This window comes from Agelaius phoeniceus, chromosome 21 (genome assembly GCF_051311805.1).
Source record: "Agelaius phoeniceus isolate bAgePho1 chromosome 21, bAgePho1.hap1, whole genome shotgun sequence".
In the NCBI taxonomy this organism is placed as follows: domain Eukaryota; kingdom Metazoa; phylum Chordata; class Aves; order Passeriformes; family Icteridae; genus Agelaius; species Agelaius phoeniceus.
This window is the reverse complement of record NC_135285.1, coordinates 8,042,857-8,067,490: the sequence shown is the minus strand read 5'-3', so window position 1 is coordinate 8,067,490 and position 24,634 is coordinate 8,042,857. Positions and strand designations below refer to the sequence as shown.

Below are 24,634 nucleotides of genomic sequence, written 5' to 3'. Positions count from 1 at the left end.
CCTCCTGCACACCCAGCACATCCCCGCATGCCAGGGCTGGGACCCTGCGGCCGCACCCCGGGCTGGGAATGGGGAGCATCCCCACAGCCCGGGCTGGGAATGGGGAGCATCCCCGCACCCCGGGCTGGGAATGGGGAGCATCCCCACAGCCCGAGATGGGAATGGGGAGCAGCCCCGCACCCCGAGATGGGAATGGGGAGCATCCCCGCAGCCCGGGCTGGGAATGGGGAGCATCCCCACAGCCCGAGATGGAAATGGGGAGCAGCCCCGCAGCCCGGGCTGGGAATGGGGAGCATCCCCACACCCTGGGCTGGGAATGGGGATCATCCCCGCACCCCGAGATGGGAATGGGGAGCAGCCCCGCAGCCCGGGCTGGGGCGGGGGGCGGCGGGCGCGGCGCTGCCCGTGCGGGGCCGCTGCGGGGCTCGGCGGGCGCCGCTCGGTTCGGCCCCGCTCCCGGGCCGTCATTGGCGGCCCCGCGGCGCTGGGAGCGGGGCGGGGAGGCGGGAGCGGCCCCCGCAGAGCCGCCGGCCCGGCCATGTGCCGACAGGGGTGGCTGCTGCCGGCTGCCTGCTCCGCTGCCGCCCGCCTCCTCCTCAGCCTCCTTCCTGACGCTTATTTTTAATATATAGATTTTTTAAATCGTTATTTCATTTTTAAGATTTTTTTTTAATTTTTTTTTTTTTTTTTTTAGAAACGTTTATTTTGGTATTGATGCTCTCCGAGCGGGAGACTTCGGGAGACGCGGTCCTCACCTGAGCGAACCGGCCCCATTCATTCCCCCGTGTGAAGGTAAGCGGAGCGGGAGAAGGCACCGGCGCGGGGGCTCCGCGGGACCCCCCCGGCTCTGCCGGGCTCTGCCGGGCCCCTTCTCCCCGCATCTCCCGGCGCTGGGGTCTCTCGCGGTGTTTTTTCCCTGTTCGCTTCGCTCCCGCCCCCGCCGCCCGCTTGCCGGTGCATCCGAAACTGCCTGGGATGGCTGCTCCGGGGAAGCGGCAGCGAACCCCGCAGCCCGGGCACGCCTGCGAGGAGGGCAGCGGGCACAGGATAGCCCCGCTGCCGGGAGCGGGCTGGGAAGGGATCTGGAGGGGGAGACGGTGAGGAGGGACATGGAGAACAGCGCGGCATCCGCTCCCGCACAGCCCGGGAATGGGGCAGGTCCCGCCGCCTCAGACCTGCCTGGGAAACCCTGCGGTGCTCCAGGCTCGGCTTCCCCTCATCCTGCAGCAGCCCCAGCTCCAAAGCCTCTGAGGGATGTCATAAAAGCACCTTTCAGGGGTGAAGTGGGAAAGCTGCCCCCATGCCATGGCTGTCCTGGGTGTGCAGGTCGTGTCCTCCTCTGCCCTAGGGACACCTCGGTCCCCTCTGCACGCTCAGGGTGGGACTGGAACTGGCCTCTCTTCATTGGCTGGACATCCCACCTGGAGCCATGTGATTCACTTTGTTTCCATCTCATGTGCTGGCCCCAAAGGACATCAGAACCCCCCTCTCCACCCCAATGAGTTTGTAGGACACCCCAGTGCTGGGTTGGGTAGGAGATCATCCCATCAGCTCACACTCAGCGATGGAGAGGGATCCAGGGCAGGATGAGAGGAAGGTGATGGCACTGTCACCTGTGCGTTGTTTTTTGTCACTCTGCATCCAGCAGCCATCAAGGTCTGTGCTCTCAGAGCCACATGGATGCTGCTCAGCACATTAAAGGTAGCCTGAGGGCTCAGGGGGGCTGTGGGAGGGAGAGAGAAATCCCCCAAGGGAAGATGGCTTTTCATTTCCCCATATCGACCGCTTTCAGACAGGATTATTTATATTTGACATAACAGATCACCAAACTTGGGAGGTAGTGGGGGTGTGCTCATACTCATTAAGGTAGACAGTTCCCTGGCAGAATAAATTCAAGGTAAGAGAAGACAGCACTTTGAGGTTCAACAGATTGTATTCCAGCCTGAAACGAGCAGCGGAATCAGCATAAAACCTAGAAGGGAAAACTCTGCACTTGACTCTGTCGTGATGTATGGCTGTCATTTTTGGGAACCTGGCGGGTTATCCCGATTTTTAGAGTGCAGATGGTGCTCCTGGGTGACTTCATTTGAGCAAAAGTACCCAGTAGGATGGGATTTTTAGTCATCACATCTTGTCTTCGCTGAGGAAGCATCTAAATTACAGCGCTGTGAGGGAAAGCAGTTGACATGAATTGTGCATGAAGTGAGTGCCTCAACTATCCCACACCTGTGCCGAGGCTCCTGTCCCACTGCAATGGCTTGTGAATAACTGGAGTTGTTTGCAGTCTCTGTGGTTGATTTTCTTCTTGCCTGAAACGAGCAGAAAGGTGCATTAGGGGCTGTCAGTTGGTGAAAAGAGATTTTAAACACCTTAAAGACTGTGCAGCTGTAATTAGAAGTGTAACCTCCTTCCTTCTGCATGTCAGGATTTCTGTGCAGAGTGATGACAGGACCTCTTAAGGAATGGTGCTGGTGCTCAGGAGAGATAAAGAACTTCAACCAAATCCCCTGCAAAGCTACTGATGTTGATTTATCACCCCGCAGTACATTGGTTCTCGTTCAGAAAGGATGTGGGGATTTGAGGGGAAGGAAGGAAACAGCATTTGTTCCTTTCTGGTTTATTGCCAGTGGGCACAGGTTTCAAACACTGAAATACCTGTGCCTACCTGGGCACAAGGAGTGGCAGAACATCAGCAGTGGCTCCTGGTTGTGTCCAAGCTGTGTTCCAGCAGAGCCTGGCAGAGGGTCTGCCTCTCACATCTCCTCACCCTTTTCCACTGAATCTCTGGCAGTCCCTAAACCCTCGTGGAGGTGACACAAGAGTCAAGCCTGAGACCTTTTCTCTCTGAGTTCAGCAGTGGGTAAGGGACAGACTCACTGCCCATGGTTTATTGACCCAAACCTTTCTAATGTCTCACCCTACAGCCATTCCTCAGCACCCCTTTAGGATCTTTAAAAGTTTTGCTGGGTGCCAGATTCAAAGAGATAAAGGTGCTCAGTTCCCTCAGGCATTTAAGTGCAGCCCAGAGAGCTTTGGTGCACGCTCACAGCCTGGCACAGTCTGTGCCACTGACCTCTGGGATGGCAGGATGTGTCCTCAGTGCCCAGCACGTGGGGCAAGGAGGGGTTTTGCAGCTGGCCAAGCTCCAAGGGATTTGCCTGACTCAGACTTTTCCCTCTGGCTGTGCAGTGCTGGTGGAAGCAGCGGGGATGGCTGGTCCCTTGTCACTCGGGCTGTTCCTGTACCTGGCTGTGGTGTTGTCATGGATATGGAGAAGGACATGGCCAGGAAAGAGGTGCTGCATGCTGGCAGGGCTCCTGCAGCCACGGCTGGTGGTGCAGCTTGTGACATTGAAGAGGTGCAGGGAAGGATGGAGCAGAGGTGGCAGCTGTTGGGGTTGAACTTGCAGCTCATTCCCTGTCTAAATGTGTTTTCTCCCAGGTCATTGTGTGTTGTCTCCTTCTCTCCCTGTGATCTCTTCTGGTAGGATTGGTTCCCCCTTGGCCTGAACAAACAGCCTTTATCCCAGCAGTGCAGATGGGCAGAGGGTGACAGACAGGTGGGTGGTGGACTCTGACCCTCTCCAGACCTTTCAGCCACATTCAGCTCACAGCCAGCACCAACCCAGACAGGGCTGGGACCTCAGGAACCTGCTGGAGCAGCCCTGGGCAGAGGGCAGCTGGAAAGGCTGGGGAGCAAAATCAAAGGTCAGAATCATATTTGGAAATATCCCTGGACCTCTTTGTCCTGGAAAGGTTAATAACAGCCCTGCCCCTCTAACAGCAGTTCAGGGCAGCAGCAGGAGGAGCAGGCTCCATTGGAGATGTGATTCTCAGAGGCATCACTGAGGGGGGACAGGACTGGATTTAGGCCAGAACCACCACAATGATGATTTTACCCCATCCTATGTGTCCAAGAGTGCAGATTTCTCTCTGGAGAAATCTCAGCAGGGACAATGTTGGGTGCAGCACCTCCCTCAGTGTGAGCTCCCCTTGGCAGGACGAGGAGTGGAGACAGGACAGGAGCCAGGGGCTGCCCAGCTCTGCCACCCTCTCACTTCACACAGAGTTTTCTCCTGCTCATTGAACAGCTCAGAGCTGGCATTTAACTCATTTAACTCCACTGCCAACAATGGCACAAGAGGAGCTGAGGCATCACCAGGGCAGCTCAGCCCCTGCTCACCATCCAGTGCTTCACCCCATCTCCCTCTTGCAGGACAAAAGCCACCTGCAGCCCCAGCCATGGATGCTGTGAGTGTGCTGAGCTTCTCTGGACAGCAACACTGATGTTTTCCTGAGCTGGAAGCTGGAAAACACGTGCCAGGTTCCACCTGCCCATGAGCTGAAGGAGGAGGGGATGCAGCTCCTCCACGGGGCTGAGTGGAAGGTACACACGGCTCTGCTGCCCTGGGAAATAACTCTCTGCTCCACAGCTTTTATCAAGGAGATGGAAACTTGTCATATTCTTTTTGCAACCATATCTGACATTATCCAAGCAATTTGCCTTTGGTGTGTTTCCAGAAATAGTTAGGCCTACGGTAGGCAGGGGTGACATCTGGATGCATTACTGTTGAGTTCAGGAACATTCAGTAAACAAGACAGGATCTATTGTTTAAAGGTTATTTCAAAAAGCTCCCAGCGACTTATCAGGCTGTGCAGTGGGGAAAGCTTTAATGGCACTGTGGTAATTGCCTTTTCTGAAGGATGCTTTAGAGGGAACTTCCCAAAAACCCAAAAGTAAGGCTCAGTCTGTCCCAGCCAGGTGGGGGACCTGGTCTGGGCTGAAAATGTAAGGGGGTTTGCTCTTTGCTTCAGTGCTGGTGGGATCAAAGCTGGGAAATGAAGGAAGAGCAGGCTGGGGGGTACAGATGGGGGATGCAGGGGAGCTCACCAGCACTTCAACAGCAAAAAAAGGTCTCAGATCAGCATAATAGGGCAGCAGGATTCACATCAGCAGGGAGGGCGAGAGAAAGAGCCCTCCCCGAGGCACTGAGGAGAAAATAAATGTCATTATCCAGGGATAAAGCAGCTGCTCTGAGCACCTGAGCCGAGGGTAGGAGGCTCTGCAGGGAGAGGGGGCTGGGGGGCCACAGCAGGAGCCACTTGGAGCCCACCCCTCTATTCAGCCCATTCCAGAGCACTGAATTAATCCCTATTAAAAAAAGGAAAAGTGAATTCCTGGCAGGAGCCAGGGGCCAGCTGCCCTCCCTCCCCTGGCCCAGGTGTCAGGGATGCTGCTCACAGGGAGGGAGGGATGAGCCTCACTGCACCCACACTGCAGGAGCCACTGCTGCTGCTCTGCTCGACCCCAGGGCAGGCAGAATTCCTGCTCACTGATGATTTCCTGCCCCTCAGGGAGGAAACCGTGTCGTGGGCTCACATATCTTCCTGTTTCACCAGTGTTTTGTTCTGAGGGGCAGTGGGGTTGAGTGAGTTCCGCTCAGTGGAGCCCTGGGGCTGGGCAGAGGGCTCTGCCTGCAGCAGGGCCGTGCTGTCCCACTGCCTCCAGCTCTGCTCTGCCTCACCTGCTGCTGCTCTGAGAGTGCTGGGGGAGCCCTTGGGAGCTGCTCAGATCCCACACACCCAGCCCATCCCTCCCTTCTCCCTTCTCTTCACCCACTGCTGCTCCAGCCCTGCCCTCCTGCTCCACAGCCCCATCCTCTTCCTCTTCCTCCCTTTCCAAGATAAAAACCACAAAACCCTTAGGTGGTGAGACAACCATGGAAAACTGGCTTTGGTGAAAAACAAACATTTTTTTCCATTTTTTTTCCCCTCTGAATTGCTGCTGAAGTCCAGCTTAGGCTCTGTCAAGGCTGAGCTGGCTGGCCTCTCCTGGGGAGGGGATAAAGGAGATGATCTTGCTCAGCAGGGGACAGAGCCCTGGCCACCACCAGCTTTAGGTCTGGCTCTGAGGCTTTGCTCTAGGAACGAGTTCATCTGAGCTGCAGAAGCTCATAAGCTCATTACACTGGGGGAGTTGCAAGTGCTGAGCAGGCCACACATCTGGGATTTCCTCCCCTTCCTCCCCATCTCAGCAAACCAGCAGGAAAAGTCCTGTGTGGTTGTATTTTTTCCCAGTGCAGAGCTGGTCCCTGGACCACAATGGACCAGGGTGGCCTCTGGTAGCAGCACTGCCTGGTCCCCACAGAGCTGGCACCAGGCAAAGCCTGCTCCTCTCTTTACTCACAGAGTATTTGAGATTAAAGGGGGAAATCCATCACTATAAATGCCAGAAAAGTGGCTGCCAGGGCGAGAGAGAAACCCCCAGATTGCTGGGTGATGTGGCTGCTTTGAAATCCCCCGGGGATCTCCTCATCCCTGTGATGGATTCCTCCTCTCCCAACCTCTCCCCAGCTGGGTTCACTTCAGATGAACGGGATCAAAATGCCTGGAGGTTCAAAGATTCGCCGACCGGCACTGATCCCAGCAGAGAGATGTGGACTTTGATGTAAAAGATGCCACAGAGGCTGCGTTGGGGCTGGAATTTGCTGCGATGCTGCGGGAGCGTGCCGGGAGCGGGGGGGATTTCACAGGGAAGCGTCAGACGCGTCCCCGGAGCGGCTGCAAAAATCACAGTTCAGCTGAAGCATCACTGCCAGGCACGGCTCCCTGCGAGAAAAATCACTCACAGAGAGCTTTGCTCGCTTCTCTTCCAAATATTCCACCTTCGCTTCTCTCTGGGGTGTTTGGGTGTTTCTGCCGGGGAGATGCTGTGGTATTTCCGAGGGGACCGGCAGGGACAGCGCGATCCCGGCACAGAGCTCGTGTTTGGAAACCCGTGTCTGCTGCTGGTGCAGGCAGAGGGTGCTGCTCGGGCTCTGCCATGCCACTTACAGCTGCATTCCCTGCTCTCCCTGCCTGGGCTTGGGGTTTGCATCTGCATTCCCTGCTCTCCCGACCTGAATTTGAGGTTTCCATCTGCATTCCCTGCTCTCCCTGCCTGAATTTGAGGTTTCCATCTGCATTGCCTGCTCTCCCTGCCTGCATTTGGGATTTGCATCTGCTCTCTCTGCCTGCATTTGTGGATTCCATCTGCATTCCCTGACTGCATCTGGGGTTTGCATCTGGATTCCCTGCTCTCCCTGAATTTGGGTTTAGATCCATCATGGATCTTCCTGCCTGAGCTTTGGCAAGCCATCAACTCTCTCCTTTACCTGCTTTTGGGGTGTGCATCTGGACTCCCTGCTCTCCTCTGCTTGCATCTGGGGTTTGCATCTGGATTCCCTGCTCTCCCTCTCTGAATTTGGGGTTTCCATCTGAATTCCCTGTGCTCCCTCCCTGAATCTGGGTTTAGATCCATCCTAGATCTTCCTGCCTGAGCTTTGGCCGACCATTAACTCTCCTCTTTACCTTAACCTGCATTTGTGGTTTCCATCTGGATTCCCTGTGCTCCCTGCCTGAATTTGGGTTTCGATCCATCCTGGATCTTCCTGCCTGAGCTTTAGCAAGCCATTAACTCTCTCCTTTACCTGCTGCCTGCCTTCTCTGCGAGGTGCCAGCGTGTGCAGGGAGGCTCTCCCTGCCGGACAGTCCCTGCATCACCCCTGCGGGCAGGGATGCTCCCCCTGCCACCACTCCACACACTTAACACACCGTGGAGTGACAGAGGAAAACTGAGTTTTCCTCTAAACAGGAGGCATTTTGTGGCAAAAGGAATTTGAGCTCGGTTTGGGGGTGTCCCAGCTGTGGGAGGGTGGCTGAGGAGATGCTGGTGGGGATCTGTGCCCATCTTCTCCAGGAGTGCAAGCAGGGATTTGCAGGGATGCAGGCTCTCCTGTGGAGGGGAAGGAGGTGTCTTGGTCTGATTGGTGTTGCCTGCTGGGGAGCTAAGCCCTGGGAAGATTAGCAGTGGGATCTGGGGGAAAATAGCTCTGCTGAGAGAGTGGGAGTGGAGCTGGGAGGGGAAGGATAATGAGCGCTGATTTGCGTTTGTTGTTAGGAAAATTTAGTGGGTTTATTGTTATGTTACACAAAGGAGCAACTGGGGTAATAATTCCAACTTATGGCTGTCCCATGGGCTTCTTGTGTGGCTTTTTCCTTGTGCAAACAGTGACAGGCACCAAGCTGCCACTGCCTGTGCCAGCAGAGCAGAGCCAGCCCCGCTTCCACATCCAAATGCATAAAAATGCTTGAACAGTGTTTCTCAAAGCCCCCCAGGTGATGTCTCCCACCCAGCTGTCACCAAAGCCATTTTCTGAGTGACTGTGCCAGAGTTAAGGCCCACCCAGAGCAGGGAATGTGCTCCTGGCTGGGGCCTGGGCTTGGTGCCCTTTGAAGGCCCCAAACCCGTCTGTGATGCCCAGGGCAGCTCTGGTCTCCAGCACTGGCATCCCTGAGCTTTCAGGTCTCTCCTCTTTGCAGGGCAGACCTGGTGGGCACCAGAGAGCCCCTGCATCCCTGGAAGGGCCCAAGGCCAGGCTGGACAGGGCTTGGAGCACCCTGGGATGGTGGAAGGTGTCCCTGCCCATGGCAGGGGGTGGACTGAGAGGGGCTTTAGAATCCCTCCCAACCCAGACCAGTCTGAGATTCTGGGATTCTGTGATCCCAGCACTGGATGTGAAATCCCATGGGCAGGCCCAGCCCCCTGAGATAAAGACAAGCACAATGAATATTAGACAGTTCCAGATGATTTTTTTTCTGATTTGCAACACTTCAGCTTTGCTGTTTTTCTCGAGAGTTATTCCTGATTCTCACAGAAGCTCGTGGGAGCAGATTCAGCCCACAGAAAGTGGAGTTTTCTTAGTTGCACCTATTTTCCCTTGTGTTTCTGGCACCACATTTTTGTTTATGTTGTATTTTCAAAGAAAACAATGCAGGTTACAGAAAACACAAAACAGTGGCACCAGTTTCTGAGAAAACAAGCACTGATCTTACCTGGTTTCTAGGTACCATTATAAATACAATATACAGTTGAATGTTCAGATTGGCAGGCAAAGGGTTAGTCTGTAAAACACTGTCTGACTTGATGGGTAGTAAATATAAAGTGTGAAGATTGCTGGGCTGTGGCAGAACTGTTGACTGCAGAGGATTAGAGCTGCTCAGCCCCAGGGATGCATAAAACTGACACATGCTGCTGCTGGAGTTTTGCTCAAAGAGAGAAGGGTCCCAAAAATTCATTTCAGGTTTTCAGGACCTGGAATGAAAAGGGTTTTGTTTGATTGGGCTGTTAGCATCACCCTGTAACCCAAATATCAGGCTTGTGTGATTCCATGATAATCCAAATTAAACCAACCAGAAGCAGCAGTGAAGCATCCTGGGCTCCCAGCAGAAATTCCTGGGCTCCCAGCAGAAATTCCTGGGCTCCCACACTCCCCATTCTCTGCTCTGTCAAGCCCAGGAGCAGTGGCAGCCAGGTTGGAAGGTGTTTTTTACCCAGGCCATCAGCAGTGAATGTATTCCTGATTCCCAGAGGAGATTTCTGTTCTGTTGCACTTTCCTAAGGGGCATCTCAGGGGCTCTTCTGTGCCAAGGGGCACTGCCAGGCACTGGGCACTGGGAGGATGCTCACATTCTCATATCTCTGGGTTTTCTCAAACTCAGACTTCAGCTCTCTGTCTGGTTCACACTGAGGCAGAATGGTAATGAAGGGCTCCACCAGGGAGGTGGTGTCTGCAGAGCTCAGAGAATCAGTGAAGGTTTTGCTGATTTGGTTCTGGGCTCCCAGTCCGTCCCAGTCCATCCCAGCTCAGCTCAGACAATCAGCAGCTTTGCTAATTTGGATCTGGGCTCCTAAAACTGACACATGCTGCTGCTGGAGTCTTGCTCAAAAAGAGAAGGATCCCAAAAATTAATGCAGGTTTTCCAGGAGCTGAAATGACAAAGGTTTTGTTTGATTGGGCTGCTAACACCACCTCGTAACCCACTTCCCAAGGAGTGCAGCAACTGTGCTCACACAAAGAGAGCTCCCAGTGCAAGGGAGGACAGCTGGAATCCAGCTGGGATTTGGGGGTGCTGGCTGAGCCCCCCCTGCTTCCCAGGATGGATGAAACCATTTCTGTGAGCTCATCCTTGAGGGGTTCAGGGCTCTGACCCCTCTCAGGGCTGCTGTGGGTGCCTCAAGGTGGGATTCAGAGCCCTGCTCTGAGGCTTGGCTGGCTCAGAGAAGACCCCTGGCACTTTCTGCTCCTCTGAGGTGCTGCTCCTCAGCCAAGCAGGGCAGGGAGGAGCTGCAGCCTGCTCAGGATGCGCCAGCATCCCCAGGAGCAGGAGGCAGCTCCAGCTCCCAGCCAGGGCTGTCACCAGCTGGGAGCTCCCCTGGGGGCTCTGTGTGAGTGTTTGCCATCCCCATGGGCCAGCAGCCCTGTCTGAGCCATGAAACCTCGTCCTTGAGGCATTTCCTGGGAGATGGGGCAGCAGGAATGCTGGAGTGAGCCTCTGGTGTCAGACAGCAGCTCCCACAGAGCTCTTGCAGCTCCTGGTGTTCTGGGGAGGAGCTTTCAAAACCCAGGTGGAAAAAAATCCTTTCAAAGTCCAGGTGGATGGAGCAATTCTGGAAAGAGTCACTCCTTCAGAAGAACAAATTCTGAGCAGAACCTTCTGATCCCGTCCATCCTTCTCCCTCAGCTGCCTCAGTTTCCCTCCTTTGGGTGGCTGTGGCAGCATTTCTGTGGCTGGGCACAGCAAGGGGGTGGCAGAGGAGGATCAGGAGCCACTGCCTCACTCTCAGGGCCTCTCCAGCTCCAAGGAGTCATTTCAAAGGCAGGGCTGGTGTCACCCCCGTGCTGACAAGAGGCAAGAAGATCCCTCACACGTGTTCTGCTCTTGGAAAGATGCTGTCCCTGGGAACTGTCAATATCTCAAACATTTGATCCTGGCAGTTCCCAGCCCACGTGGGCTTGAGCAGAGCAATTTTTGTGAAGGTTTTTCTCTGTTTCTTTATTCTTCTAATGAGGGTTTTCAGCTGAGCTGTGAGAGCTCCTTTATGTTTTTCACTCTTTCACTTACGGTTTTGTTGTTGTGGGGTTGTCATTTTGGGTTTTTTTTCCCTCTGAGTTAAATCTTTCCCTCTCTCATCTCCCAGGAAAAGCTGTAACAAAATTAAGGTGAGGAAAAAAGGGAAAATTTACTGGAACTGGTTCATGGTAAGTTGCCAAGAATCTGAAAATTACCCTCTCAGACGGTCTGTATTAATTCCCTAATGCAGCAATGATAAATCCTTATTAAAGAGGATAACATAAGGAGATTTTACTGCCTATAGGAAAACTCCAGGGTGCAAACAATGAGGAAACCCATCTCCCTCTTCTCCATGATCCCTGGAAGTGTCCAAGGGGAGGTTGGACAGGGCTTGGAGCAACCTGGGATAGTGAAAGGTGCTCCCCCCATGGGAGGGGCTGGAATGAGATGAAATTTTAGGTCCCTCCAACCCAAACCAGTCTGGAATTCTGTGATTCTGTGATCACTTTGTGATGCACGTGTGACAGTGCTGACACCAGCCCTGGGGGGTGACATTGTATTGATGAAAGGACACGGAGGGGAAGCCAGGCAAGGCCCAGAGTCTCTGCCCTAAACCTCTGCACTCCCCTGCTTGCAGCAGGCACACAGGAGCTGAAATGCAGCAGTTTTTGCCCTGTGGAGCAGCCTGAAGGTTCCTGTCCCTCACTCAGTGAGGGGCTCCTTCCCTCCCACCCCAGCTGCAGCACCAGGGCAGGGAACATGTGCCAAACTCCAGTCCTTAGCATTTCTGTGTGATTTCCAAGATCCCTGAGCTCCCCCTCTCTTCTGCTCTCCTTTATTCATGCACCACGCTGCCTTGCTGGGCTGGAGTGGTGAAAAAACCACTCTGCTTGTGCCTCATTACAGGGCTTGAGCCAGAGCCATGGAAAGCTGTAGCTATGGAAACTCCCAACCCTTTTTCCTGGTGGTTTTGTTTTTTTGGGTTTTTTTTTTGTGTGTGTCTCTTTGGAGATCCCAGGCAGGGCTGGCTGCAGCACCCAGGGAGTCCCCTGGTGTCACACAGGAGCTGCAAGCACAGAGCCAGCTCTGTGTCCCCAGGGCAGAGGAGCAGGGAAAAGTGGGTTCCATGGAAAGCCAGAGCCCAGGAGAGCTCAGGAGATGTCACCAGCTGCCACAGAGCCACCCACAGCTGGCAGGGGTGGGCAGGGACAGAGGGTGCTGTCTGAGCAGAGGTGGGATGAGCACAGCCCTGGGGGATGCAAGTGGGAATTTGGGATCTCTGAGCCATCTCCAGCACCCAGGAGGACCCATCTGCTGTGGATGAGCCTGGGAATTTGTGAGTAGCACTCTCCCAACAGGGCACAGCAGAGAGCCAAGTGCCCTCTGCTCATAAAATATGACAGGGTTGGTGGAGGGTGTCCCTGCACCCCCCAGGTTGCATTTTATTTTAAAAGAGCTCCCTGGTTGCCAGCCTGGATCTGTGACTCCTGAGCAAAGGGAAGCAGGATGTGCAGCTCACAAAGACTTTAATCTGCTCAGGATCTTCCCATCCCACAGAGATGTGCTCACAGCCCCTGGAAGTGCAGAGCTGTTGGATTTAGTGCTGACTAAATGGAAATGGGCTGGAATTTGGTGGATTTCAGGCAATTTGGCTTCAAAAGCAGAGCTGTGATTAATCAGACAACTTCCCTGTCTGAAAAATGGGTGTTGGAGTAGCAGCACTTTCCCTGCCAGGCATGGCACTGCCAGAGCCAGAGAGGGAGAACTGCTGGGCTGAACCAGAACTGCTGGGATGAGCCAGAGGTGCTGGGATGAACCAGAACTGCTGGGATGAGCCAGAGGTGCTGGGATGAACCAGAGCTCCTGGGATGAGCCAGAGCTCCTGGGATGAGCCAGAGGTGCTGGGATGAACCAGAGGTGCTGGGATGAGCCAGAGCTCTGCTAGAGGTGCTGGGATGAGCCAGAGTTCCTGGGATAAACCAGGGCTGTGTCCCAGCTGTGCAGGGAGGCTGAAGCTGCAGCTGGGGCAGTGTGGCCAGGCCGGGTTTTGTGTGACTGGGCCTGCCTGAAGCAGAAGCTAAAAAGTGCAAGCAGGAGCTCTGAAGCACTCAGGGCTCTTCCATAGGCACAGCTGGATGGCAGCAGAGGTGCCTCAGTCCATGATTCCCATAGGGATGATTCTCCATGCAGAGGCTGTGGCATGTGCAGAGCCACAAATCCCAGGGGCTAAAGCAGCCACAGGGAGAGTTTCTGCTTCTGCTGCTCTGTGTGGCCATCAGAGGGTACCAGGACCTTGCTGTCCCTCTGTGCAGTGTCCCTGGCCTGTAAATCCTTGTTCCCAGGGTCATTTTGGATGGCAGTGCTGCTCCCATCCCATCCCAGAGCTGATGCCCAGGAGCAGGAGGCAGCTCCAGCTGCCAGCCAGGGCTGTCACCAGCTGGGAGCTCACCTGGGGGCTCTGTGTGAGTGTTTGCCATCCCCATGGCCCAGCAGCCCTGTCTGAAACCTCGTCCTTGAGGCATTTCCTGGGAGATGGGGCAGCAGGAATGCTGGAGTGAGCCACTGGTGTCAGACAGCCTGGAGATGGGGTTTCATCCCCCAGCTGGAGAGATCCCAGGGGAACGCCCCATGGCCTCTCCCTTTATTTGAATAAATTAAAAGGACTCCTCTGCCTCCTTTTTGGACATAAATTTGTAGATTAATTTTCCCAACACTCTCGATGTCACCCAATGCCCCTGTGGATGCTTTCAGGAGATGTGGCCGTTCATTTCCACCGAGGGACAGAGCAGGGTGGGCACTTCACCGGTGCAGAAATGTCCACAGTCACCTTCCCCAGTCCCTTTGGAGTGGGCACAGCAGCACCTCCAGAAGGGGACATTCCCAAGGGCAGCATCCAGGTGATTCAGCGATTCCCCCAGCAGCTCAGCCTCTCCCCACGGAGCATCTGCAGTCATTGAAATTCCTGCCTGCCGTGGTGCTTAGTAAGCCTTCACGGCACTTTGATGAGCTGTGCAAATATTGTTTCTGTGAGGCTGATTTGCTTCTGCTCAGAGCCATTAGTGCCTCATTAGTGCCGAGCACACATTGCCGGGATGGGCAACCCCTGCATCCAAGGAAACCTTCTGAAGAGCGCTGGAAACTCAGCCTGAGAGCGAATCTCTGCTGTAAAACCCGTGTGAGAGGATCCCTGACTCTGCCGCCAACTTCTGCTTTTTTTAAAAGCAGGAAACCCCACGGCTGGAGTGGCTCTTGCTGTAGGATGGGTCTCTGCATCAGCCCAAGCCTCCTCTGCTGGGTTTTGTTGTCAGTGCTGTCAAACAGGTTGTGAGGGTCACACCTGATGACCTTTAAAGGTCACTTTAACCCAAAAATTCAGTTCTGTGACAGGGACCCCTGCAGGTGCATGCACAGAATGTCCTTGGTATTTGGAAAAAGCTTATACAACAAGGAGTTGTTGGACTGACACGTGATATTTAACAAAACACTTTTCATTATAAAATCCGGGGGGTTAATTATGTGTAATGTGGTTTGTATAAGCGGTTATATTGAATTATAACAGGAGCAGGCAGAAGGAGCAGCTCAGTGTGACCCATTCCCCACCTCAGCACTGCTCTGGGAGCACTGGGGGAGATTTGCTGGCTGCAAAGGGCTGAGCTGAGAATGGGCAGAGAGGAGAGGAACAGTCCCTGCTCCTTCCAGCCCTCTGGAGGAGTTTATTGTGTGTTCTGCTAGATGCAGACATGGGGGATACATCCCTAAATCACCTGTGTGATCCTGCTGTACCTCCAGCCTTGGTTTGCAGTGCCAGGGCAGTAAAACCTTTCCTGAGCAGGGTTTGTCCTGCCCTCAGCCATCCCCAGGTGTCCCCTGAGCCCTGCCCGAGCCTGGGGGTGGCTGGGATCCTGTTCTGCAGAGCTGAGCACTATTCCAGCAAATAATAATAATGATAATAAATAAATAAATTAATAATAATGATAAATAATTGATCAGGGGAGAATTTCCCTTTCCAATGTGTGGTTTGTGCTCTGGACATCGATGGGAGCTGAAACATCCCAGCTGCAGGAGGGCTGGGGGACTCTCCCAGGGGTCTGGGCTGTGGGTTACCCCTGTGACAGTGACAGTGACCTCTGTAGCTGGTTTTAGGTCTCCAAGGCCACCAGAAGGGGACAGGTGGATGTGGAATGTTCTGTTCTCTGTTGTGATTGCAGTTAAAAGCCCAGGACAGTGTTACAGGCATCTCCCAGCTGGTGGAGCCCTCTCTGATGTGCCACGGGCTCACAGGATTCCTCTCATTCCAGGGATCATCAATGGTGGGACCCTTCAGGGTGGGGAAAGCCCCTCCTGAGTGCAGGAGCTGCTCTGCCAAGGGTGGTGTCTGAGCAGAGATGGGCTGAGCACAGTCCTGGGGGATGCAGGTGGGAAATTTGGGATCTCTGCTGGCATCTCTGAGCCATCTCCAGCACCCAGGAGGACCCATCTGCTATGGATGAGCCTGGGAATTTGTGAGTAGCACCCTCCCAAAAGGGAACAGCAGAGAGCCAAGTGCCCTCTGCTCATAAAATATTCACAAACCCCTTGGAGTGCCTGGAGATGGGGCTTCCCATGGGGACAGCACTGCTGGGCAAGCAGAGAACGGTGAGAGGTGACTCCTTGTGTTGGGGAGTGCCCAGGTGGCCTTGTCAAAGCCAGGGGTCTGCAGTGACCCAGCCTGGCTGGGTGAATCCCTGCAGGAACATCAGCCCCAGGCCAGGAATGCTCTCCCCAGGCCAGGAATGGTGTCCCCAGGCCAGGAATGCTCTCCCCAGGTGAGGAATGCTGTCCCCAGGCCACGAATGCTGTCCCTAGGCCAGGAATGCTGTCCCCAGGCCAGGAATGCTGTCCCCAGACCAGGAATGCTGTCCCCAGGCCAGGAATGCTGTCCCCAGGCCACGAATGCTGTCCCTAGGCCAGGAATGCTGTCCCCAGGCCAGGAATGGTGTCCCCAGGCCAGGAATGGTGTCCCTAGGCCAGGAATGGTGTCCCCAGGCCAGGAATGGTGTCCCCAGGCCAGGAATAATGTCCCCAGACCAGGAATGGTGCTCTCAGGCCAGGAATGGTGTCACCAGACCAGGAATATTGTCCCCAGAACAGGAATGGTGTCCCCAGGCCAGGAATAGTGTCCCTAGGCCAGGAATGATGTCCCCAGGCCACGAATGCTGTCCCTAGGCCAGGAATGCTGTCCCCAGGCCAGGAATGGTGTCCCTAGGCCAGGAATGGTGTCCCCAGAACAGGAATGCTGTCCCCAGGCCAGGAATGGTGTCCCCAGGCCAGGAATGCTCTCCCCAGGCCAGGAATGGTGTCCCTAGGCCAGGAATACTGTCCCCAGGCTAGGAATGCTGTCCCCAAACCAGGAATAATGTCCCCAGGCAAGGAATGGTGCCCTCAGGAGGGGACAGGGAGCACACAGGACTGGTGCAGGGCCTCTGGTTGAAGTGTTTTTCATCTGGAGAGCCACGTTCCTGCCTTTCTGTGTTTCTGGCAGCTGCCCTGCCCTCTGGCTCTGGTGATGCAGATGCTCCTGCTGGCACCTTGCCTGGCTGTTCCCAGAGCCCAGCTCTCATTCATTGACTGGGTAGGATTACAGGAACTGGGGGAAATGCACGAGGAAGGCTGGATTTGCCACCAAACTGGTGCTGGCTTGTGCTTTATTTGCTGCTTTCCCCCCTCCCAGGCTGGTGGCAGCTCCTTCACACCAATGCTCTGGTGTTTGCCTTTGTGGCACTTACAGAGCTCCAGGGTGGCAACAGAGGAGTGTAAACCAGGCTTATCCTGAATTTACAGCACCAAGGGCTCAGATCCAGCCTGCTCTGCCCTGGACACTTTTTTACAGTGGGATTTCTTGTTCTGATTAAAGATCCTGGATGCTGTCTGCACCCAGCTCTGGGACAGAAAGCAGCAAGGTCCAGTGGCGTCTGGGGCAGCCAGCATTGCTCACATTTTTCCCTGGCATCACACTGAGCTCTTTTTCTTCCTTCTGAGGCAGGGCCTGACCAGCAGTGTCAGTGTCAGCATTGGTGGCAGGTGGATGAGCTGGGAAGTGGCTGCATTGCCCACGCAGGGCAGGACCTGCAGTGCTGCTCTCCCTGCAGCACACAGGCTGAGGCCCATCTGCCCTCACACAGCTGCTCAACACCCACCTTCCACACAGAATTCAATCTCCCCAGCCCCATCACCCCCCCATTGAGGTCCTTCCCCTGGATCTTTGCCAGTGAGCTGCCTGGATGAGGGTCAGCCTGGGGGCTGTGCTGGGCTCAGTCCCCCCTCAGAGGCCCTTCCCTGGTGCTGGAGGACACCCAGGCCCTCGGTGCTCAAGCAGCTTGTCCAAACCCAGAGCAGAGCCAGGGATGTGCTCGTGCACAGCACAGCCAGGACAGGCAGGGTGGTGTCACTCCAGGACACAGTGCTGGCCTCCCCTGCTCCCTGCTGAGGGTGGGATGGCTGTTTTCCTTTTTTTTTTCTCTCCTGTCCTTTCTTCATCTTGGCTGTTTGGAAGCACAGGGCAGAGCTGAGCCCTGTTCCCCTGCACAAACTGTGAGCCAGGGGCAGGGTCTCACACTGAGGGTCCCTGGAGCAGGGGGGTTTCTGTGTCTGTTTGTCCCTGTGTGTTCACCACGGGGAGCAGGAGGTGTTTCTGTTCCCTGTTCCCTGGAGCAGGAGGGGTTTCTGTTCCCTGTTCCCTGGAGCAGGGGGTTTTCTGCCTCTGTTTGTCCCTGTGTGTTCATCAAGGTGGGCTCTCAGCTCCCTGCTGTTCCCTGGAGCAGGGGGTGTTTCTGTGTCTGTTTGTCCAAGGTGGGGTTTCACCTCCCTGTAGTTCTTTGGGCAGGGGGTGTTTCTGTGTTTGTGCTCACCAGGGTGGGCTCTCAGCTCCTGCCTGCTCCAGTGCTGGGCACCAGGCAGGATCAATCCTGCCAGCACTCCTGTCTGTGCTGCCAGCTGCAATTTTGTACCCAGTCTGGCTGTTTTGTCTGAATGCTGAGCTCCTGGAGACAGGTGGATGGGGGCAATTCCCACATTTTGTGGTGAATAGAGGGCTGTGCTGCCGCTGGCTCCCAGGGCTGCTGGGGGATGCAGTGGCAATACAGAGGGACACTTTTTTTTTTAAGAACTTGCCATGGCAGCACTTCCAGCTGGTGCAAAACTCTTTGGAATGACTTTATGAGCCTGCAGATGGGAGCTGGGTTGGGATGGGACAGCTGAAAGCCTCATTTATTTAATTGCCCAGAAGATTATTCTTAATCCCTGCAAGTTGGCTTAACTAGGTGCTCAGAGGAATCTGGGAGCAGTTTCCTTTTCCATGCCCAGGTCTCCTTCCCCCTCCAGCTTCAGCAGCAGGATCACACCAGTCCACACGAGCCTCTGGACCTGGAGCTCAGCTTTCCAGAGCCAGGTATTTGTTGGAGCCTTGGTTTGGGCTGAGCTCAGCCCCCCCAGCTGCTCGGAAGCCTTCCTCCCACGCAGCCCTCCCCAGAGGCTGCACAGAGCCAGGCACAGCTGTGAGCAGCCTCTCCCCACACTGGGCACCCCTGGTGGTCCAGGGGCCGTGTTCAAGGTGCTGGGGAGGTGGAAAGAGGATGGTTTCTCACCCCAACCCTTCCTCTCCCATTCAGTGTTGCTCAGGAGGAGCTTCCCCCAGCCCCTGGGTTGGGCAGTTCCTCGTGGCAGTGCCCAAGGGAAGGCAGGAATCACAGAATCACAGAATCACAGAGTCACAGAATCACAGAATCACAGAATCCCAGAATCACAGAATCACTGAGTCACAGAATCCCAGAATCACAAAATCACAGAATAATGAGGTTGGAAGAGACCTCTAAGATCATTGTGTCCAACCTGTGCCCTAACACCTCAACCAGACTGTAGCACCAAGTGCCATGTCCACTCTTTTTTTTTAAACACATCAGAGGGTGAGGCAGATCCAGCCCTTAGTGAACAGCTCAACCTCAAAATCCACATCCTCAGCCGTGGCAGGGATGTGCAAAGCAGGCAGGTGGCACAGGGCTGTGTCTAAAACCAAACAGCTTCTGCAGGACCTGCACTTCCACAATCTGGGAATTGTGAAATGGTTTTGGTTTGTAGCAGCACAGCCTGTCCTTTTCACTCTGAGGAAGGAGAAGTCTTGCATCAAGCCCTGTGTGCTCCCAGTACCCCAGGGCCACCATCACCCCATGGCCCTGGGGACCCCCTTCCTGCAGCAAAGGGCTGCTGGGCTGGGGGCAAAGAGCCTGTCTGGGGTTACAGCCCCTCTGCAGCCCTTCCTGCTCTCTGCCAGGGATGGATGATGTGCTGGGGGCTGAGTTTGGATGGGTTCAGGCATCCTTGGGAGCTGGAGGGCTCCTAAAGCTGGAGGAAGGAGCTGAGCTCTCCTGGGATTGAGTCTCTGCCTGTGCTCCTCAGAGCAGGGCTCCTGCATACCTTCTCCAAGACCACAGCAGAGCTGCAAAGCACTTCCTTTTACCAGGATATTTATTGCTAAATATATGAATCTGGGAGCCTGTGGAGCGTGAAATTAGGAACAAATGTAAAAAGGAGGTCTAGACAGGAATTGTTCAGCTTATGGGCCTCCACATGCTCTGCTTTCCTCCCCCTTTGCATGCTGGAGGGTTTAAAGCTTCCAGGTATGCAGCTTTAATCAGAGAAGTATGTTTGGGGAGGGGAAAAGGCAGAAATGCAAATGGTCCAGCTCCGGAGGGAGCAGTGGCTGCGATGCCACGTCTGGCTGGGCTCGGCTGGACAGGAACCAGGGAAATCGGCTCCTGCAGCCCTGGCTTGTGCCCCGGGGCTTTAATTAATGGGTGGAAGAGCCAGAGAGCCCTCCCTGGCAGAGCTCTGCCTGCCACCTCCCATCTCAGGCCAGCAGGGAGATGCTGATGCTCTCTGATGGATGCAGCTCCCATCCTCCAGGTCCTGCAGGTTTGAGTGGCCACCCCAGAGCCAGGTTCCTGTCCCAACCCTGCTCCCCCTGCCCTTGACTCCAGAGGATTGCAAATGGGAGCAGCAAAGGGCCCAGGGATGGGCATTTCCAGCTGGCACCTGGCCCAGCCAGGCGCCTCCATCCCTCTTTAAACAGCAGCCAGAGTTTCTAAATCACTGGTGCATCATTTGCAAACCCTTTTCGTGGCTGTGCTGCTCCCCCTGAGCCTCCTCAGAGCATTTTCCCGAGGAATGAGGGCAGGATTTGGCCCTGCTCTTGCCCCATGGCCGTGGGGTGTGAGAGGGGTGTGAATTCCCTTCCCTCCTCCCGAGCTGCTCAGCAGCACCATAAAACGTGATGCTGCTTTATCCATTCAGCACTCACCCAACTTTAGCAGGACATTAAGTGCCTGAAAATACGGCCCAGGTTTGTTTGCTTTGGAAGCAGGTTAAATCCCTGACAGATACAGTTGCTTTTCCTCGGGTGCTGAAGTAATTTGGGGCTGGGGTGGCTGGTTTTTGGTTTAACCTGATAGCATGAGCTGGGAGCCAGCTTTGTTAAAGCACTTGGAGAGTAGGTGGTCAGGGTAGCATTTCTCCCTTAATTTATGTCTCTCCTGCTGTTCCCAGCCTGAACTAAAATGTTGCTGGAGCTTTATTTGTGCCAGTTTTAGCGCCACTGTCTCGTGGCTGCTGGCAGGTGTGAGCAGGCTGGTGCCCTGTCACCCCAGCATCCTTCCTGGGGCAAAACCTGTGTCTGATCCTGGGGTGGAGAGGAACTCGAGGCATCTCCTGAGCATTCAAGGCAGGGATGCTGAGAGCAAACCCCTGCTGGTGTCACAGGGCTCGTGCTGTGCATGATACACAACATCTGGAGAGGGACAAGGACCTTCTGCTGCTCCCTGTGCTGTCCCAGCTCCCAAGGGGTGTTCCAGGGGGAGAAGAGTGCTGGTGGTACCCCAAAACACAAGCTGAGCCACAGCATCTCTGTGATGTCCACTGACAGCTCACCTAGGGCTGTCAAACATCATCCTGGGGTGCCCCCAGAGCCCCCCAACACTGTGGCATGGCCGTGGTGAAGTGGAGGATCCTGGTGCCTCAGACAGGTCCTGCTCTCAGGGAGGGCAGCACCCCACTCCCTGCAGTCATTAAAGGCTCACTTAGCAGCTGAGGTTATTCCAAATTAAAATACCACATTGTTTTCATGGGGAAAATGGATTAGAGGCTCAGAGAAAAATGAGTGCAGATCAGAAATCCTTATGGCAAAGCTCCTTCTCCCATCACTGGAGCTTTCTGCCACCAGGTAGGAGCTGGGAGAGTGCCCTTGGTGCCTGGTGTTATTTTCCTTGGCTCTCCCTCCTGATGTGACCCCAGAGCTGCTTCTCACTCAACATGAAGTTTTTTAACCTTTACACCTGCAAGGTGGCATTTTTGGGGACTCCTTGGTGACTTCCCACGGGTACCCCTGGATCCTGATTCTGCCCTTCAGAGCCCTCGTGCTTTTTAACCCGCCTCAAAGTGGGGTAAGCAGAGAGTTTGGGGCTCTGCAGCTCATCCCCTCACCCCTTGCACTCCATTTTGCAGGCTGTTAATGGAGAAGAGGGCGGATGACAGCCGGGACCGTGGTCATCACAGGTGGAATTTTAGCGACTGTCATTTTACTCTGTATCATCGCCGTCCTCTGCTACTGTAGGCTCCAGGTAAGGCTCGGGGGTGCCTCAGCGGGGAGGGCTGATGGTGTGGGAGCTTTGGGGGTGCCAGCTGAGCCCCTCCCGTTTCAGTACTACTGCTGCAAGAAGGATGAATCCGAGGAGGACGAGGAGGAGCCCGACTTCGCCGTGCACTCGCACATCCCTCCGCTGCACTGCAACCGCAACGTAGTGCTGACCAACGGCCCCTCGCTCTACTCCTCATCCCCCTTCGCCAAAAAACCAGCCCAGAGCCGGCCCAGCTGCCCCAGCTGCACTCCCTACGAGCCCCCCACCTCCTTCCTCCAAGAACCCCCCACCTCCTTCCTCCAGGAGCCCCCCACATCCTTCCTCCAAGAGCCCCCAACCTCCTTCCTCCAAGAGCCCCCAACCTCCTTCCTCCAAGAGTCCCCAACCTCCTTCCTCCAAGAGCCCCCAACCTCCTTCCTCCAGGAGCCCAGCACATCTTTCCTCCAGGAGCCCCCCACCTCCTTCCTGCAGGAGCCCCCCACCTTCTTCCTGCAGGAGCCCCCCGAGGATCTGCACAACGGGGGGGACAGGGTGAGCTACAAGACGGTGAGCCAGGAGGATCTGGCGCTGCCCGTGTCCAACCTGCAGGCGCTCAACCCCAACCGGCTCTCGGCCATGCGGGAGGCGTTCTCCCGCAGCCGCAGCATCAGCACCGATGTCTGAGATGCTGCCCGCCCACCCAGCCCCGGGGCTTTTGGACAGCAGCGGGGAGGACTGGTTGGAGTTCGTGGAGGAGTTTTGAACAGGGAAAAAACAAAAAAAAAACAAAAAAATTGAGTGAATGTATTTTGACGGCCTGGCGGTATAAAGGGGGAGCAAACTCAAGTGAGGAGTGTGAGGGTGCAGCTGGAATGAGAGGTTTCCCAGCTCTGCAGAGTTTGCTTTTTTCTTTTATAAAGAGGATTTTGATATTGAGCATCCTTTTCTATGGAGGAGTTGCCCCTCCTCACCGTTTGGCCAGGGGTGATGAGCAAATGATGGGGCTCATGGGTGGCTGAAAACGGCTGAAAACGTGCTGCAGGTCAGCAGCAGCTGCTGGCGTGACCTGAGGGCCCCAGGATACACTCAGCCACCCCAAAATGTCACTGCCCACCCTTCTGCCAGCCTGTGCTGTGCTGCTCCCTGCTGCAGCCATGGGGGTGGCTGTGGGTGTGAGCCCTGCACCATCCCCAGCCCATCCCACTGCCCCAGCCAGGCACAATCCCAGGTGCCAGGCACTAATCCCAGGTGCCAGGCACTAATCCCAGGTGCCAGGCACAATCCCAGGTGCCAGGCACAATCCCAGGTGCCAGGCACTAATCCCAGGTGCCAGGCACAATCCCAGGTGCCAGGCACAATCCCCTCAGGGTTAGGATGGTGACTGGGCCTGTCCCTGGAGCCCCCCAGAGTGGCCTCATGGACCCCACGAAGGAGCTGGGCTGGGGATGTAAAACTTCTGCATTGCTCAGTGATGGAAATCACACACAGCACACCTTGGGATGGAGGAAAATCCCTGTGGATAATCAGCATCCCTGCTCCAAGTGATGCCACACACAACTCCTGGCTGAGGGTTCCTGGCACAGGGGTCACCGTGTGTGTGCCCACCTCTTGCATGCACATTTTTACATTTATTTGTTTGGGAGAGGTTTTTTAAACAAAAATTTAAAAAAAAGGACACCTTTCCCCCATCCAGGACAGTGTCAAAACACTTTTAAATTTAATCAAAACCTGCAATTTGCATTTTCCATTGAGCCATTTGCCATGGCTGGGCAGCCTGGCTGTGGCACCAGCTCTGTCCCATCTGGATGCAGCAGGGACAGCCCTGGGGGAGCAGCAGGCTCAGAGCTGGTCCCTCTGCACCAGATGTGCTGCAAGGGAGCCCTTGGGCTTGCTCAGAGATTTAGGAGAGGAATTGAAGCACTGAAGGGCCTCCTGCTCTGGTTTCTCCTGGCTGTCTCCATTCCTCCCCTCCATGTGACAGAGCTCCCTGTTTCTCCTGGACTGGGCATTATTCAGGTTAAAAGCATCACCTGGGGATGGCTGGTGAGGATGGACTGGCTGCACAGAGACTCAGATGGCCTCAGGGCTGTGCTCCAGATAGATTTTCCTTTTTAAACATGTTCTGGGAAGAAGCAGCCATGGCTGCAGCCCCCAGGGCTCATGGACACTGTTTGCAGCCTGGCTGGGTATTTTACTTCAAACCACTGAGGGCTTTTAATTCCACAGGAAATCTTTTGAAGTACAAGTCAGTCTTTGCAAATGAGTATCTTTGACTTTCTGGGGGGGTTCTGTTCGGGGAGGGCTGGGGTTGGTTTCCTACGTGTTTAATATTCCGGGCTTGGTCCCTGTGGCCCAGCACATCCCAGAGGGATGCAGCCACTCAGGCCATGCCCCCATGTACAGTTCTCAGTGGGGTTTGTTCCCATGCCTTGAGCCCTTCTCTTCCTGGTTTTTGTGATTTCTCCTACCAGCCTTCCTTTCCTCCTTTTTTTCCTCGTTTCTTTCCCTTGTAGCTTGGAAATTCAGCAAGTGGTTGGTTTTCACTAACCCTCACCTGGTGATCTGTTGTACAGGACTTTGGGAATCTCAGATTTGGGGAGGGAAAAAGTCAAAAAATGAAAAAAAAAATTAAAAAGAAATAAATTACTTTGACATGGGTTTTATGGGTTTTGTTGTTTGTTTGGGGTGTTTTTTGCCCCTGCATCTGCAAATTTGGGTTGGTGATTGCAAAGGGCTCAGGAGCTCCCTGCTGCTGAGGGAGGGTTGCAGCAGACTTGGGGTGCACAGAGAAGTTTGGGGGATGCTAAAGAGCCTTTGGCTCAGTGTCTGGGGGTCACACAGTAAAAACACAGAGCAATAACCCCTTGGGAGCTCAGAAAGGCCCTTTTCTTACTGGCACCATGTGAAGTCTCTCTGTTCCCAAACCCCTGAGGAGCTTCAGGGCTGCAGCTTCTAAAGCCATAGAACCCCAAAGGGCCCCCAAAAGTCCCAAAATCCCCCCACTGTTGGGACTTTTCCTCCCATCTCTGTCCAAGTAGCGGTGATTCTCCTGATTTAAAGCTTCTCTGCCTCCCCTGGGCACCAGCAAATCCCCAGCCC

The 24,634-nt window shown here is 54.9% G+C and overlaps 1 protein-coding gene across 10 annotated transcripts; it reads left to right on the top strand.

Moving 5' to 3' along the window:
- Positions 1 to 416: 416 nt before the first annotated feature.
- On the top strand, positions 417 to 24,192 carry FAM163B (family with sequence similarity 163 member B). Of its 10 annotated transcripts, none has more exons than XM_077189327.1 (5): positions 417 to 792; positions 21,423 to 21,538; positions 21,620 to 22,751; positions 22,791 to 22,841; positions 22,881 to 24,192. In XM_077189327.1, exons 2-3 carry the CDS (start codon positions 21,446 to 21,448, stop codon positions 22,217 to 22,219), a joined length of 693 nt encoding a protein of 230 aa, XP_077045442.1. In that variant the 5' UTR covers positions 417 to 792; positions 21,423 to 21,445; the 3' UTR covers positions 22,220 to 22,751; positions 22,791 to 22,841; positions 22,881 to 24,192. The 10 variants fall into 10 exon arrangements, with proteins under 10 accessions (XP_077045442.1, XP_077045439.1, XP_077045437.1 ...); XM_077189324.1 differs by having other exon boundaries at positions 21,620 to 22,763; positions 22,804 to 22,841; XM_077189322.1 differs by having other exon boundaries at positions 22,791 to 24,192.
- Positions 24,193 to 24,634: the final 442 nt, after the last annotated feature.

Excerpts from the sequence above, each read along its gene's own strand:
- FAM163B (XM_077189327.1), top strand. The coding sequence starts at position 21,446 with ATGACAGCCGGGACCGTGGTCATCACAGGTGGAATTTTAGCGACTGTC. Across the intron at positions 21,539-21,619 it reads TCTGCTACTGTAGGCTCCAG|TACTACTGCTGCAAGAAGGA; the intron begins GTAAGGCTCGGG and ends CTCCCGTTTCAG.